General features: G+C 37.9%; 1 protein-coding gene across 1 annotated transcript in view; it reads right to left on the reverse strand.

Moving 5' to 3' along the window:
- The window catches only part of LOC150089897 (uncharacterized), a 64,082-nt gene extending 48,885 nt beyond the window's left edge, over window positions 1-15,197 (reverse strand). Inside the window, exon 1 of the mRNA XM_090389693.1 lies at window positions 15,134-15,197. Coding sequence (XP_090245819.1) covers window positions 15,134-15,197 — 64 coding nt within the window. The remainder of the gene's footprint in view (window positions 1-15,133) is intronic.
- Between the last annotated feature and the right edge of the window lie 285 nt (window positions 15,198-15,482).

A 15,482-nucleotide genomic window follows, 5' to 3' on the forward strand; every position in this document is an offset into this window, starting at 1 on the left:
TTCAAATAAATTAGGCATGTAAATAAGATTTCTGGCATTGGTTCTGCAGAAATTATATTTCTATGTATTGTGATTGACCAAAATACATTTTGTGATCTACCAGCTGGTCATGACTGACTATCTGCTGACCCCTGGTCTAGTGTACAGAGAATCCCCAACAGCAAGAGCACATCCAGTCAATGGCAGTCCAGTAGCCGGGCACAGCTTGCTGGTATGAGAGGCCTGAAGAGGGTCAAAAGAACTGTGCATGCTAACAGGTGGGACATAATTAGTCAAATGACAGTGCAGTATAATAGTTGTGTTGTTGTTTGGTTTTTAGGAGCATTAGCAACTAAAGCCATATTGCTCTGGGGATATGCGGTGGTCATTCCCTGACCTTTCCGCATCCTCCATATTTGGTGGTCACGGGCTCAAACCCCGGTCTAATCAAGAAGTGTGTGCTACGCACTGCTGCTCCTGCCCACCTGGCTACGGAGGCACCAATAGTTGTGTGCAAAAGGGTAATAATTTGAATGCAATGACCTTGTTTTGGATGGTGTATAGCAGCAGGTGAATTACTACGTTCCACTCCTCTCAGTTAAAAATAAGTACCTACTAGTGCAATGGGCATAGGAACTTTTGGAATGGCTAGTCTTGGGCAAATCAATGCATTGATCAAATGTCAAAATAATGATTCCTAAATCAACAGAGAGAAAAATTTAACAATATAAACAAATGACACATATCAGGCATTACTGGATAGGCTGTTCCATTGTACTGAAAAATAGGCCAATAACATAAGAGGCAGACAATCATCTTCCAGGAAGAGTTGGATTGCAGTTATTTTTCTACAAATAAATGGGCCTTAAAAATGAAGACATATTTCTTTAACAAGGTGAGTTAGCAGTTAATGGGCTTCTCAATCACCTTTTAAAAAGTAGAGGTAAGTGAAGCGAGCAATAACTGGAACAGGTTCTGCCACACTTTTTTAGGAACTGGCTTAATATGAACAAATTTCCATGCAGAAGGAAAAACACCAGTGAAATAAGAAAGGGTAAAGAAGAAGCAACACAAAGCAGGCACAAGCTCAAGGGCACAGGTTCTGATAATAAGTGGAGAAATTCTACCAAAGTCCTGAAGTTGTTACCATAGAACCAACATGTTGCAATAGATGTATAGTGTCTATAAATTATTCACCTGATTATGAGGCTCGATTAAAATTTTATTGCAATAGATATCTTAAAATGGTTTGCTGCAGTTATCATAGCAACTGAATGAATTTTTATCATTGCGGTTAGCAGCCCTGATCCCAGCAAGCATTGAAACAGTACAGCATTAAAATGGCAATGGGGCAGGAGAAAGCAACATGCATGTTGTAGATATCGAATACCAACTCTCCAGTGACTTAAGAGACATTTTCAACAGAATTCCAGTAAGATCCATCTACAGTACCAATCAATGAGACACGCTTGAAACAGTTTCAAGAAACCAACAGTGTGCTGCACCAGAAAGGAGCAGGTAGGCCTAGTGTATCTGTAGATAAAGTTTCAAAAATTCAGGAAGTGTTTACTATAGGTTCTACAGAATTGATCTGCCCAGCAAGCCTGCATCTGCAAATACTGTGAACACTGCATAGGGTGGTTCACAAGAGATTGAAACTGTATGCTTACAAAGTGCAAATCATCCAGGAAATTAAGCCTCATGACAAACCATATGAGAGGAATTTGCTGTTCACATTCTCAACCATACAGATAAAGATGAGCACTTGCTGTAAAATGTCATTTTCAGCAATGAAACAACATTCCACCTGTGTGCTAAAGTTATCAGAGACAATTGTCACATAATAGGGATTTGAAAATCCCCACTCAGTGTTTATCTTTCACAAAAACACTATGAACTCCAAAAATTACTTAGATATGCTCAAATTTTATGCCACATCTCAGCTGGAAGATATGCAGCCACATGTTTTCTATCAGCAAGATGGTGAACCACCACCACACTGGAGCTTGCATGTGTGTAATTTCTTCAATAAAAAATTTCCTAATCAATGGATTGGCTGACATGGTTCCATTCCATGGCCTCCTCATTCTCCAAATATAACACTTACAGCTTTCGGTATTTCAGGAATTTGGGTTACCGATGGGCCTTAGCTTGAGTTGACTTGTTGCTGAAATTTATTTGAATAAAATAGAATTATATTTAACGCAGTTTTTACCAAATATAACATTTTATGGTAGATATCTGGACAACATCTTAATAATTACTAACGTACATATAGTAAATGTCTTGGATACTGTTAATAAAATACATACGACTTAACTTTAGAAAAGGAAATTCTGCAGAAAAAAGCTATAAATTTTCTAAATTTTACTCAAACCAGGGTTAATGAGAACATACAATTTAAAATTTATAGAAAACCAACGAATACCGGAAAATTCCTACACTGTTCCAGCTACCATCCCTTTAAATATAAACAGACCATTATTTTTAACCAATTATACAATGCAAATAGATACAGTTCTACTCAGGAATGCTTGTTAGATGAACTTATGGAACTTACAAAAAGATTTTTAAATAGGGGGTACACATTGGATACCATCATGAAGATTAGTCAACACGCAAAATATAAAATGGAGACAGGTACAACAAAAACAGATCAGATCAGAAATATTTTATTAAAGTTCCCTATATACAGCAATGGTACAGACAATTCATTAACATTTTCAAGAATGCTGAATTTAAAATAGTTCCAAAACCCATGAGTAAACTGCAATTTGTTCTGAAGCATAGGAGGGTTGATACCGTTACAACCATGGATACCATGATACCATTACAACCAACCTGAAGTGCAGATGGGCTGTAAGAGTAGCTCATGGTGTCTTGTCAATGATATACAGGAATTTTTCTAGCAGTGATAAAGAGGTGATTATTACCTTGTATAAGGCAATGGTCAGGCCACACCTTGAGTACTGTATACAGGTCTGGAGGCCTCATTTCAAGAAGGATGTAGAGCTGCTGGAACGAGTACAGAGAAGGGCAACAAGTTAGTGAATGGAACAAAGGGTTGCTCTTACGAAGAAAGGCTTAAGTTTCGCGAATTACAGTGTCTGGAGACTAGGCACCGGCAAGGTTTGTTTGTTTGTTATTTGGTTTTTAGGATCATTAGCAACTAAGGCCATATTGCTCCGGGATATGCGGTGGTCATTCCCTGACCTTTCTGCATCCTCCGTATTTGGTAGTGACGGGCTCGAACCCCTGTCTAATCAAGAAGCGTGTGCTACGCACTGCTGCTCCTTCCCACCTGGCTACGGAGGCACCTACCGGCAAGGTGATCTGATAGAGGTGTATAAAGCCTTGAATGGTTTGAGCATGCTCAATGCTGATGGGATTCTTCCTCTTGCTCAGAATAATCACCTGAGAGGGCATAAATTCAAATTGAGGAAAGACAGATGTAGGATAGATGTGCAGAAATTTGCCTTTAGCCAGCGGGTAGTTGGTTGATGGAACAGACTTCTATCCCTTGTCATGGAAGTTGATAGCCTAAATAAATTTAAGGCTCAGCTGGACGGGTATTTCGAACGAACGGAGGGGTGAAATGGGAAAATGGGAGTGTTTCTTTTTTTTTTTTTTTTTGTTTTTTGGCTGATGCTGCATAAGCTTGCTTTCTTACATCACATGCCTCTACTAATGCTAATGGAAGCACACAATATTGTTTACAATATTCCTTGTGGTGGGTACAATTCAGTCTATATTGGCTCGACCCAGAATACATTCTAGACGAGGATACAACAGCATGCAGCATCTGTTAGGGCAGGAAGGACAGATGCCTCAGAACTAGCGTTTCATGCTATTAATGATGGGCACGTGTTCCTTTTTGATGAGCTGAAGGTCCTGAATAATCAGCAGGAATACTTTAAGTTATTAATTGCAGAAACATTGGAAATGAGATTAAATCTCGACTCTATTAATGTACATACACCTTACAGAATGTACATAGGTGAGTACAGTGCTCTCCGACAGTTTTTAAATTCTGTACAGTGGGATCAACTGAAGATGTTACCAACAGTAAATTCTAAGTGGGAAGCGTTCAAGGAATTAATCGTGGAGGCTACTAAAAGTTTCATACCTATTAAGAAATATTGTTCAAGGTTTAGACCTAAATGGTTATCTAATGAACTAATGAGACTCGTAATAGAGAAGAAAAATGCATGGGATGCATATAAATTATCAAGCGACTCAGAAGCCTATGGCAGATATAAGCTATTCTGTAATCAGGTGACAAAGGAGGTTAGACAGCCGAAGGCAGATTACAAGAAATCCTTGGCAAAAGATGCTAAGAAAAACAGCAAGGATTTCTTTACTTATATAAACTCTAAAAGGAAGGGGATGAATATGATTGGTCCACTTGACATCAATAGTTCGACTGTTGATGATCCTGCTCAGATAGCAAACAAACTGAATGAGTATTTTGCATCTACATTCACACACAAGGAATTATTACGGTTTGAAAATGGCAGCAGGTTATCAAATTGTAGCAGGATACTTAATGATTTTGGAATAACTGAAAGCAAAGTGGAGGAGAAATTGTTGAAGTTAAACATAAGAAAAGCACCTGGGGTGGATGGAATCTATCCAGTTATATTAAAGGAGGCAGCAAAAAGCAACTACGCAAACCCTTAGCCATAATTATGACAGAGTCATTGGACTCAGGGGAGGTTCCCACGGACTGGAGATGTGCAAATGTCTCCCCAATTCACAAAGGGAGATCGAAGGGTGACACGAGTAATTACAGACCAGTTAGTTTAATTTCTGTTCCTGGTAAAATAATGAAGTCACTGGTTAAAGATGCATTGCAGGAACACCTAGATAAGACTGCAGCAATAATTCAGACACAGCATGGGTTTGTTAAGGGAAAGTCTGACAAATTTGATAGGATATTATGATGTGGTTACAAAGGAACTGGATGAAAAAAATAATTTTGATAGGAAAGCTTTTGACACTGTTGCGCATGGAAGACTATTGTACAAATTGGAGCAGAATGGTATTAAGGGTAAGTTGCTACAATGGATAAAAGGATGGTTAAGTGGGAGAAGACAGAGGGTGGTAATCAATGGGTGCTGCTCTTTGTGGACTAATGTTATTAGTGGAGTCTCACAGGGCTTGGTGTTAGGTCCACTGTTGTTTTGTATATTTATCAATAATATTGATGAAGGTATATCAGGCTTAATGTTGAAGTTTGCAGATGATACAAAGGTTGGCAGGGTTGTTAATGACAGTAATGGCAGTGTGCTACTGCAACAGGATCTAGATAATTTGGGCAGATGGGCTAAGAAGTGGCAACTGCAGTTTAAGCTTGACAAATGCAAAGTACTGCATATGGGTAGAAGTAACCCCAGAGAAATGTACCAACTGTGTGGTACTACACTTAAGGTGGTAGAAAATGAAAAAGACCTGGGAGTAATTGTGCAGTCAGGTATGAAGTTTTCTGAGCAATGCAGACAGGCTGCCAGGGCAGGTCATGGGGTTTTGCCAATGATACATAGGAATTTTGCTAGCAGGGAAAAGGAGGTGATTATCCCTCTGTAGAAAACCTGGAAGACAAAGGCAGAGATGGATAGATGAAATTCATGAGTTTTTGAGTAGTAAATGGATGGCCAGTGCTCAAAACAGAAGGAACTGGAAAGTTGCTGGAGAGGCCTTCATCCTGCAGTGGATTGAAAATGGCTGATGATGATGATGATAAGGCAATGGTCAGGCCATGCCTTGAGTACTGCGTACAGGTCTGGAGGCCTCATTTTAGGAAGGATGTAGATTTACTTGACTGTGTACAGAAAAGGGCAACAAGATTGGTGAGGGGAATGAAGGGATCCTCTTACCAAGAGAGGCTTAAGTTCTGCAAATTGCAGTGGCTGAAGACTAGGCACCTGCGCGGTGATCTGATTGAGGTATATAAGGCCTTGAATGGGTTGAGCAAGCTGAATTCTGATCGGATCCTTCCACTTGTTCAGATTACGAACCTAAGGGGGCATAAATTCAAATTAAGAAAAGACAGATGTAGAATAGATGTGCGGAAATTTGCCTTTAGCTAGCCGGTGGTTAATTGCTGGAACAAACTTCCATCTGTCATTGTGGAAGTTGATAGGTTGAATAAATTTAAGGAGGAACTGGACAGGCATTTGGAGGCAATGGTGTGATTTTTTTTTTTTTTTTGGCTGATGCTGCATAAGCTCATACACTTGCTTTCTTGCATCACATGCCACTACTACAATATCTCTGATTTGTGGCCTCTAACATGCATGTAAAAACAGCAGCTCATACATTGGTCAGCATAAAGTCTCGTGCTAGATTACGAAAAAGTTTGTATAAAACAAAGGGGGGGGATATCATTTGCAATTCACTTTTGACTTCTTGTGAACATGGAAATGATCCGAATAAGTTAGTCCCTTAAAGGAAGGTTCAGACAATTTTAAAGTTTAAATTATCTGTAAATTGATATGTATTTATTTCATGGTGTCAAGATTATCAAGACTATTTCAATTCTCATATTTGCATATGCTATTGGTTGGGTTTAGGGAGTTGATGGCTGTCGACTTCCCACGAATCTTCTCGATGCTCTAGGTTGGATATGAGTATTGAATATATGATGATTTTAACACGTAGCTTTTTTTAAAAATCATAAATTGGTTTAATTAATATGGTAAGCTAATTCACATAAGAATACATTCATACAGATTGAGTGTTGAGAGAATTACAAAACTACAATAAAGGTATGAGGTTTTCTCTTATAATTTAAGATTAATAATAATAGGACATGTTGGGCTTTATTGCTCTTTCATTTTTGATTAGCTTTCTGTGTATAGGCTACGTAAAGGACAAAGTATACAAAAAAAGTTAATATCAATTTGTTAAAAGACTGGTTTGAACAGGCAGACTTCCTGTTTCCCTGACTATTGTCAGGGAAACAGGAAATATGCTGTGCAAGGATAGGTGGAATAAGATCAGGGTATGTCTGCCAGGGGCAAAAGTTGATGACGTAGAGCAGGTATCATCTTTTAAGGGCACAAAAAAGTAATATCATTGTACACATTTGCAATGATAAAATTAAGAGTAGGTGATCTGTGGACTTATCTAACAAGTACAGGGCAATGTTGAAAAAAAGTCACGGGTTAGGTTAAATTTGAAAGTGTCTGCAATTCTGCCTAGACAAGATAGGAGAGAATATATGATGAGAGCCTTGTCAATCAATTTGGGCCTGGAGAGATCATGTAGGGCCCATGGGGTAGAATTTTTTTCAGCATGTTCTTTGCTTGTTAACAGGAGAGACTGTTTCTAAAGGGATGGGATACACTTAAACAGAAAGAATGCAAGAATATTTGCTGATGCTACTGAGGCAGTGTTAGGTGAATAAGAAAACTTCAAGCTTGGAGGGGATACACAGACATGACTAACAATAGATGCTGGCAGAGGTGATTCTTGTGCTGCTTCTATTGGAATCAGCAGCCTGGAGGGCAAGGTATTGGGGATTTCAAGGACTGCTAGGCATCATCATGGAACAAGTAAATACATGGGCTGTGTTAGGGTAACTAAGGGTAAGAACGGGTGCACGTATACTTACACATACACCAATGCTAGGAGCATAGCAAATAAATTTGACGAATCTGAAGTGTTGTTCAAGACATCAAATGCAGAGATTCTTGAGATATCAGACATGGTGTCACTCAAATATAAGGGCCCAAATTTGAATATGAGGAGTACAATGTATACAGAAAGAGCAAACAGGATAGGGAGAGGGTGGTATGCTCTTAGTTAAGAAGAACAAAATGTAAGGCAGATCAGCTGACATGGGTGGCCAGTGGAATGCCGAGTCAGTGTTGTTGACTGATGAGTATAACAAAAAACTATACAAAGAAAGAGTGGACCAGTATATCAGAATGTCTTTAAATGGAGGATTTTAACTTTCCAGATACTGACTGGAATTTGTGGGCTGGTCACTTATATACTAGTAAGACTTTTGTGGATTTATTGGATGACTTTTCTACAGCAGCACTTTAGAGAAGAAACAAGGGGATAATACTCTTGATCTGATTATCAGCAGTAATTATTCATGCATTAATAATCTGTAAATAAAAGAACCATTAGGTGGCAGTAATCACAGTGTATCATTGTGGAATTTAATTAAAGATGTAATTACCATCAAGGGTAAAAAGAAAGGGTTTTTGCTTTTGCAAAGGTGGCTACAGCAGTCTCAGTTTTTAAATTCTGTACAGTGAGACCAACTGATGTTAACATCAGCAAATTCTAAATGAAGCATTCAAGAAAAAAAATCATAGAAGCTATTAGGCTTTTCATACCAAGCAAAATACGGTTCAAGGTTTAGGCCTAAATGGATATAAGATGAATTACAAGATTTGTGACAAGAAAAATGCATGGGATTGCATGTGACACAGAAAAATGCATGTGACACAGAAATCTATGGTTGATAAAAACTAGTTCTTTTATCAAGTCACAAAGGTTAGTCAAGATAAGGCAGATTACAAGAAGTCTCTGGCAAAGAATGCAAAGAAAAGCAACAACGGCTTCTTTATTGAGAGTAAAAGAAAAAGGGGTTGAATCACATTGATCAACTTGATATAGATAATTTAACTCTGATGATCCTGCACAGGTTGCTGACAAACGGAATAGGCATTTTCCATCTTCGTTCACACATGAAGAATTCTTTAGGGGAAGGGAAGCCAGAAGTTTATCATACTCTAACAGGGAGATTGATTGATTGATTGATTGATTTTGGTTTTATTGGCGCAAAAACAACTAAGGTTATACTGCGCCACTAACAGGGAGCTATATGACTTTGTGATAACTGAAAGGAAAGTGGAAGAGAAACTGTTGAAGTTAAACATATGAAAGTCACCTGAGGTGGATGGGATCTATCCAATTATATTAAGGTAGGCAGCAAAGGAAGTAAGCAAACTCTTAGCCATAATTATGATAGCATCCTTGGATTCAGGGGAGGTCCCGGTGACTGGAGATATGTGAATGTATTCCAAATTCAAATGGGGATCAAAGCGTGACACAAGTAATTACAGACCTATTAGTTTAACTGCTGTTCCAGGGAGAATAATGAAGTCTGGTAAAAGAAGTAATGAAGGATCATTTAGACAAGGCTGTAATTATACTTCAAACACAGCACAGGTTTGTTAAGGGGAAATCTTGTCTGACAAATTTGACTGGATACTACGATGCAGTCACAAAAGAACTGGACGCAAAAATAATTTTGATATCATATACTTGGATTTCAAGAAAGCTTTCGATACTGTTGTATCCAAAGCTACAAATTGGAGCAGAATGATATTAAGAGTGAGTTGTAGCTTTGGATAAAGGGATGGTTGAGTGGGAGAAGACAGAGTGGTAATCAATGGACATTGCACACTTGGTGGATTAAATGTTATTAGTGGAGCTCCCCCAGGGTTCAGTGTTGTGCCCATTGTCGTTTTCAATATTTATCAATGATAATAATGAAGGCATATCCAGTTTAATGTCTAATTTTGCAGATGATACAAAGGTGACAGGGTGGTTAATGACAGTATACTACAACAGGATCTAGAAAAGTTAGGCAGATGATTAGGCCAACTGAAGTTTAACATTGACAAATGCAAAATACTGCATATGGGTAGCGGTAATCTGTTTGCTACTATACTCAGGGTTGTGGAAAATTAACAAGACCAGAGGATAATTGTAAAGTTAGATATGAAGTTCTCTGAACAGTGCTCCTTGCACAGCAATATTCCATATGGGTGCCAGGACAGCTCATGGGATTTTATCAATGATATATAGGAATTTTTCTAGCAGTGATAAGCCCTTTGTATTAGGCAATTGTCAGGCCCACATCTTGAGTACTGCATTCAGGTCTAGAGCTCTCATTTTTGGAAGGATGTAGAGCTGCTGGAATGAATACAGAGAAGGGCATTGAGAATGGTGAGGTGGAACAAAGGGGCACTCTTACCAAGAAAGTTTAAAAGTTCTGCAAATTGCACTGTCCAGAGACTAGGCACCTATAAGGTGACCTGATTGAGGTGTTTAAGGCTTTGAATCGATTTAGCAAATTCAATGCTGATCTGATTCTTCCTCTTGCTCAGACCATGCACATGGGAGGACAAATTCAAACTGAGGAAGGACCATTGCAGAACAGATAGGCAGAAGTTTGCCTTTATCCAGTGGGTGGTTGTTTGCTAGAACTTCCATCTATTGTTGTGGAAGCTGACAGCTTAAATGAGATCAAGGAAGGACTAGACAAACTGTTGAAGGGAATGGATGAGATAAGTGTTTTTTTTTTTTTTTTTTGGCTTATACTGTATAAGCTTGCTTTCTTACACCACTTGCCAACTAATGCTAATAAGCCAAGCACACTATGCATAACATGTAAATATGCTTCATTTAATGATGAATTAAAAAATTTTTTACAATAAATTTTGTTTTTTTATTCCACAAGAAAGAATGCCTTCAATACTTAATTTTCAAAATTACAAAGTCCCAAGAACCAGCAATAAAAATGTCATTCTGGAAAATTTAATTTTACAGATATTTCTGGAAATATCTGTCTAGAATACTGTCTTTTAGTCCACAGAAGATGGACTAATAGCCCACTGCAAGATGGCAAAGCTAGTGCACTTAAAATATGTACCACTAAGACCAATTACAGAGAAAACAGAAGGAAAATATAGCCCAGCTGTCATCCTTATTTTCTTAGAATGAGCTGCTGGTAAGCTTACACATAAGTGATTTTCCCAGCACCAGAAATGCAAATAACTTTATTGGTAGATCCATCTCGGAAAATGAACCTGCTTGACAAATGCTAAAATCTTGTAAAAGTGAGAAATATATATCCGAAAACAAACAAGTGAAAACCAGGACCAATCCCAGAATAAACTGGTCATCTGATCATTCTAAACCACCACTTACTGGTCTCAGTGATGGCAAGAAATACCATCCTATAATTGTGTTCTATTTTGCCAATTTTGTGGAAATGCTTCCCTTATGCCTTCCAAACATGATAATGTTCTATGTCACGAAGTAAGGATTGTAAATGCATGGTTTGAGAAAGAACATTGCAGAGGCCATCACAGGAGAATAATCTCAGCCCAGCTGTATATTTATGGGATGATGAAGAAAGAAAAATTTGGGGATGTCCAAACTGGCCCTTTTCATCAATGGAATTCACAAATATGTTAAAGGAGGAGTCAGCAAATTACCACCAGCCTTCTAACAGAAATTAGCAGAAAATCTTCCAAAATACGCAGAAGCAGTCATTACAGCTGAAGGTGGGCCAACACACTAATTTCTTTGAATAAATATTTATAAATACAAATGTCCCATTACTTTAAGCAGGATTGTGTGTATGGGATAACAAAAACAGACAACACTGTGAAGAACACAATAAGAAGTCAATTAAATTGATGTGATACTTCTGCAGCAAGTACATCACTATATGCAAGTTATGTGTATTAAGTAAGTCACTTTTCTTTGTTTGTGTTTATTTGGTTTTTAGGAGCATTAGCCACTAAGGCCATATTGCTCCAGGGATATGCGGTGGTCATGGGCTCGAACCCCGGTCTAATCAAGAAGCATGTGCTATGCACTGCTACTCCTGCCCACCTTGCTAAGGAGGTGCCACTTTTCTCGCATGCTCCACTTTACAAACCCACAAATGAGATACTACATTTTAAATTCTTTAATTACAGCACAGTTTTGGTGATAGTACTTTTTAAATGATATAGTTCAGTATTTCAGCAATGTGCATATACATTGTCCAGTCAAAACAATGACTACCCTGTGTTTTGGGAGTCAACTATTCTTCTCTAAATTGTCACAAATACGTTGCAGTGAGAAGATGGATGGATATTTAGATGTTTATGGCACAGCAACATCCAACTGCAGAGTGTGCCAGGTCCAGGTTATTAAACGAATAAAAAGGATTAGTTGCAATGAGAATTGGTAAATGTGGTACTGTATGTTCATGGAATGCAGTCCAGTTATCCCTTACCCATGTTGATCATGGGCAAGGAAGGCAATATGACAGACTTTGAAAAAAGGATGATGTAGGATACCAGTTGAAGGGTGACAGTATTACAGAAACTTTGAATCTTGTGGGCTGTCTGCAGAGCGCTGTGGTTAAGGTGTTCCAAGAGCAGACAGCAGACAGAGCAGGTGCCACTAGGCAAACGGTGGGTGCCCATGCTTCATCAATGGTCACAGAGAACATAGGCTGTCCTGCCTTGTGAAGCCAATGGACAGAAAATGGTGGAAAGGCTGAGCACGGGCTTTAACCAGAGGATGACTAATGGTGTTTCCAAGACCATGATCCAATTAACCCTGCTCTGTATGGACCACCTGAGTAAACATCTCATAAGGGTACCCATGCATAAGGTCACCCATTGCCAATGACACCTGAAGTTTGCATCTGAATAGTGCTGTTCGACCACTGATGATTGAGAAAACGTTACCTTTTCTGATGAATCATCTCCAGTTCCTGTTATGTCATGTGGATAGTAGATGGAGGATACAGTGACAGAATGAGGACTCGCTCTGATGTACTAATCAACAAAAACAGGCATGTGGCAGCAGTGGTCTGGTGATGTTTTCCCTGGAATCTCTTGGTGCCCTCATACCCCTAGACCACATATTGAATGCTAAAAACTACCTACCCATTGTGGCTGATCAGGTACACCCCTTAGTGGCAACTGTCTTCCCAGATGGCACAGGTGTGTTCCAACAGGTTAATATATTCTGACACATGTCAGTATCGTTCAAGAGTTGTTTGCCAAACAATAAAATGACTTCTGGGTGCAACCTGGGTCGCTCAATTCATCAGATATCAATCACAGAACATTTCTGAGATTTTGTGGATCAACAGAGCCTGTGTTTGGATCCTCCACCATGGATTATCACAAATCTATGGGAAGCAATCCTGGTGACATGGTACAACATACCTCCTACAAGATTTAGAAGCCTTATGGACATGGGCATCCACAGAAAATTTTCCAGAGGGGAGCAAAGCTTGGAGACAAATAATTACATCAATAAATTTTTATTTAATTATTTAATTAAACAAGTAGATTATAGAATACAGTATTGCATCTATACAAAAAAACATACATAATGTATATAAATTTACAATATAAAGGAAACAAAAAAAAAATATATATATATAATAATAATAATTTCAATAATCACATATCATATAAGAATTGAATTCTCTGTCTATCGCTTGCAAACCTATTGATGACATTTTCAATAAATTTCTTCTTCAGTTTCTTCCTGTCCACACTAATCATACATAAACCTGATAAGTGAGTTTCTGAGATAGTGGACACCTTAACCATGTTTTCCCACATCTCAAGGTGCTGAAACTTCTTTCAATGGTACAGGTCGTAACAGGTAATGTCATACCAATAGTTATTGCTGAATTAATAGAAGGGAAATAGTCGCAATGTTCCAAAACTTCTGGTAAAGTTTGGGGAATATCAGTCGTTGAACCAAAAACAGGAACATGTGTTCTATTGCTGCAATAGATGAAACACGTGTTCTATGGTTACCCCACCGGGGGCCGAAATCGGCCAACCAGTAATAAAATTTTAAGGCAGACAAAGTGTCCCATGGTCGAGGGTGTAAGGTTACATATCTCAATCACTTTTACGATTATAATTTGTGGAATTTTTTACTCGATCCCAGGGAGGGGAAGTGCCCCATTTGTCCCCCCTCTGAAGATGCCCATGCTTATGGAGTCCATGGTTTGTAATGTACTTGCAGCAAGAGTAAGGCATATCTACTATTAGGAAAGATATCATAATATTTTTCTGATTGGACAGCATATTTATAATCTGTACAAACAAAAGGATTTTCCTTGGAAAGAGGTCCCACAGAGATAGCAATATTTGTATGAGCAAAGACATTCACAAATGTTGCCTTGAGTCACTATATTTGGCTAGCCATAGCTCAGTGGTTAGTGCTTGGGGCCAAAATAAGGTTGCAGATCTGAGACACATCCCACAAAAAAAAAAAAAAAAAAGGCTCAGCCCATTATGAACTGACACTAAAAAATCAATTGCCCTGCCCTTGTATGCAGTGCCAATGAATTTTAAAAACACTTCTAGCCTCAGCCATCTAGAGAGGATAAATGGACATTTATTTTGAAATACTAGGTAGTCCCAACTTTAAAAATAGTTTTAGCTGACTTCATATGCAGCTAGGGTAAAGATGCACGAGCACATGCATGCAAGTTGATCATGGTTCAAAACCACATAAGTGATAAATACAGTACCGATTATATTATTGTCAAAATGATTAGTTGTAAACTCCTCTAACTTATTTTGTTGTGGTAGAGTATAAGCAGAACTACCTTTTTAGTTGTTAAGGTATCACATAACAAAAAATCCAAACAGTACAACTAACAGGACTGCCTATATTCAACAATGATTTAACCTCAATTATTTTAAACTTTTAAAATGAAAAATTTTGTTTTGCACTGCATAACAATCTGTAACATAAAAATGACAAATGTTTAGTGATCTTTCAATTTATAATCCTCAGTTTATATAAAATATGCATCTAACAGATACTAATTAATGCATGGCGTCTGTAGATGTCTACTTACTTGTCTAAACCGTTTCATATACAAACTTTATTTTGGAATTTTCAACATAAAATATAAGCAAACTCTTTAGTCACAGAACAACGAAAAGAACAAGAAAAAAAATCGCTGCCCTCAGGAAAACAAGTTTTTTTTTTTCTTTTTTGATCGGCCAAAAAATAAAACAAAACATCGTAGACACACAGATAAGCCTAACATTTGTTTATTGCGAAACGGCAAGAAATAAAGAAAAAAAGTACGAGAAGGAGGTGAACATTTACTATGATCTAAAATAATAACATGTTTAAGTCAAAATTAATAATGTTAGGTACATTTTTTGACAGTTACAAAACAATACACTGTAATAATTTTGACAGCAATAAGTTTGGCTCATAAAAAGAAAACTAAGCGGTAATTAAAACTGAACATCAAACCATCAATTCACTTGAATACGACACACTATTGCGAAAAGTAACTGATAAAATTTTGCTCAACATCTTTTTAAACAAATGTTGAAGAACTTTTACATACCTGGAAAAGCTGAAGGAAACACAAAGGTTTGAGCACAAACTACTTGTTCCGGCGTTGAAGCCATTTTTACCCCTAGCGTGCTGCCCTCTCATGGAATGAGATCTCAATTGGGTAAAGTCATAACTATCCGTATTGAAGTGAAGTGAATGAGCGGGTGTTGGGAGAAAACATTTGGCAAATGCTTGTATTTTACGGTTGACTGATATCTTTGCGGGATGAAAACATAATGTCGAGAGAAAAATAATATGCAGCCTCAATTGAGACTAAATGAGTAAACAAAGCAATAAATTTTAAGGAGAGCTTTTAAGTAGAAGTAGTAGTATTGGTAACCCAGGGGCTCACATCTGGT

Source organism: Mastigoproctus giganteus, chromosome 2 (assembly GCF_048544385.1).
Source record: "Mastigoproctus giganteus isolate SK-2022 chromosome 2, ASM4854438v1, whole genome shotgun sequence".
Taxonomy (NCBI): domain Eukaryota; kingdom Metazoa; phylum Arthropoda; class Arachnida; order Uropygi; family Thelyphonidae; genus Mastigoproctus; species Mastigoproctus giganteus.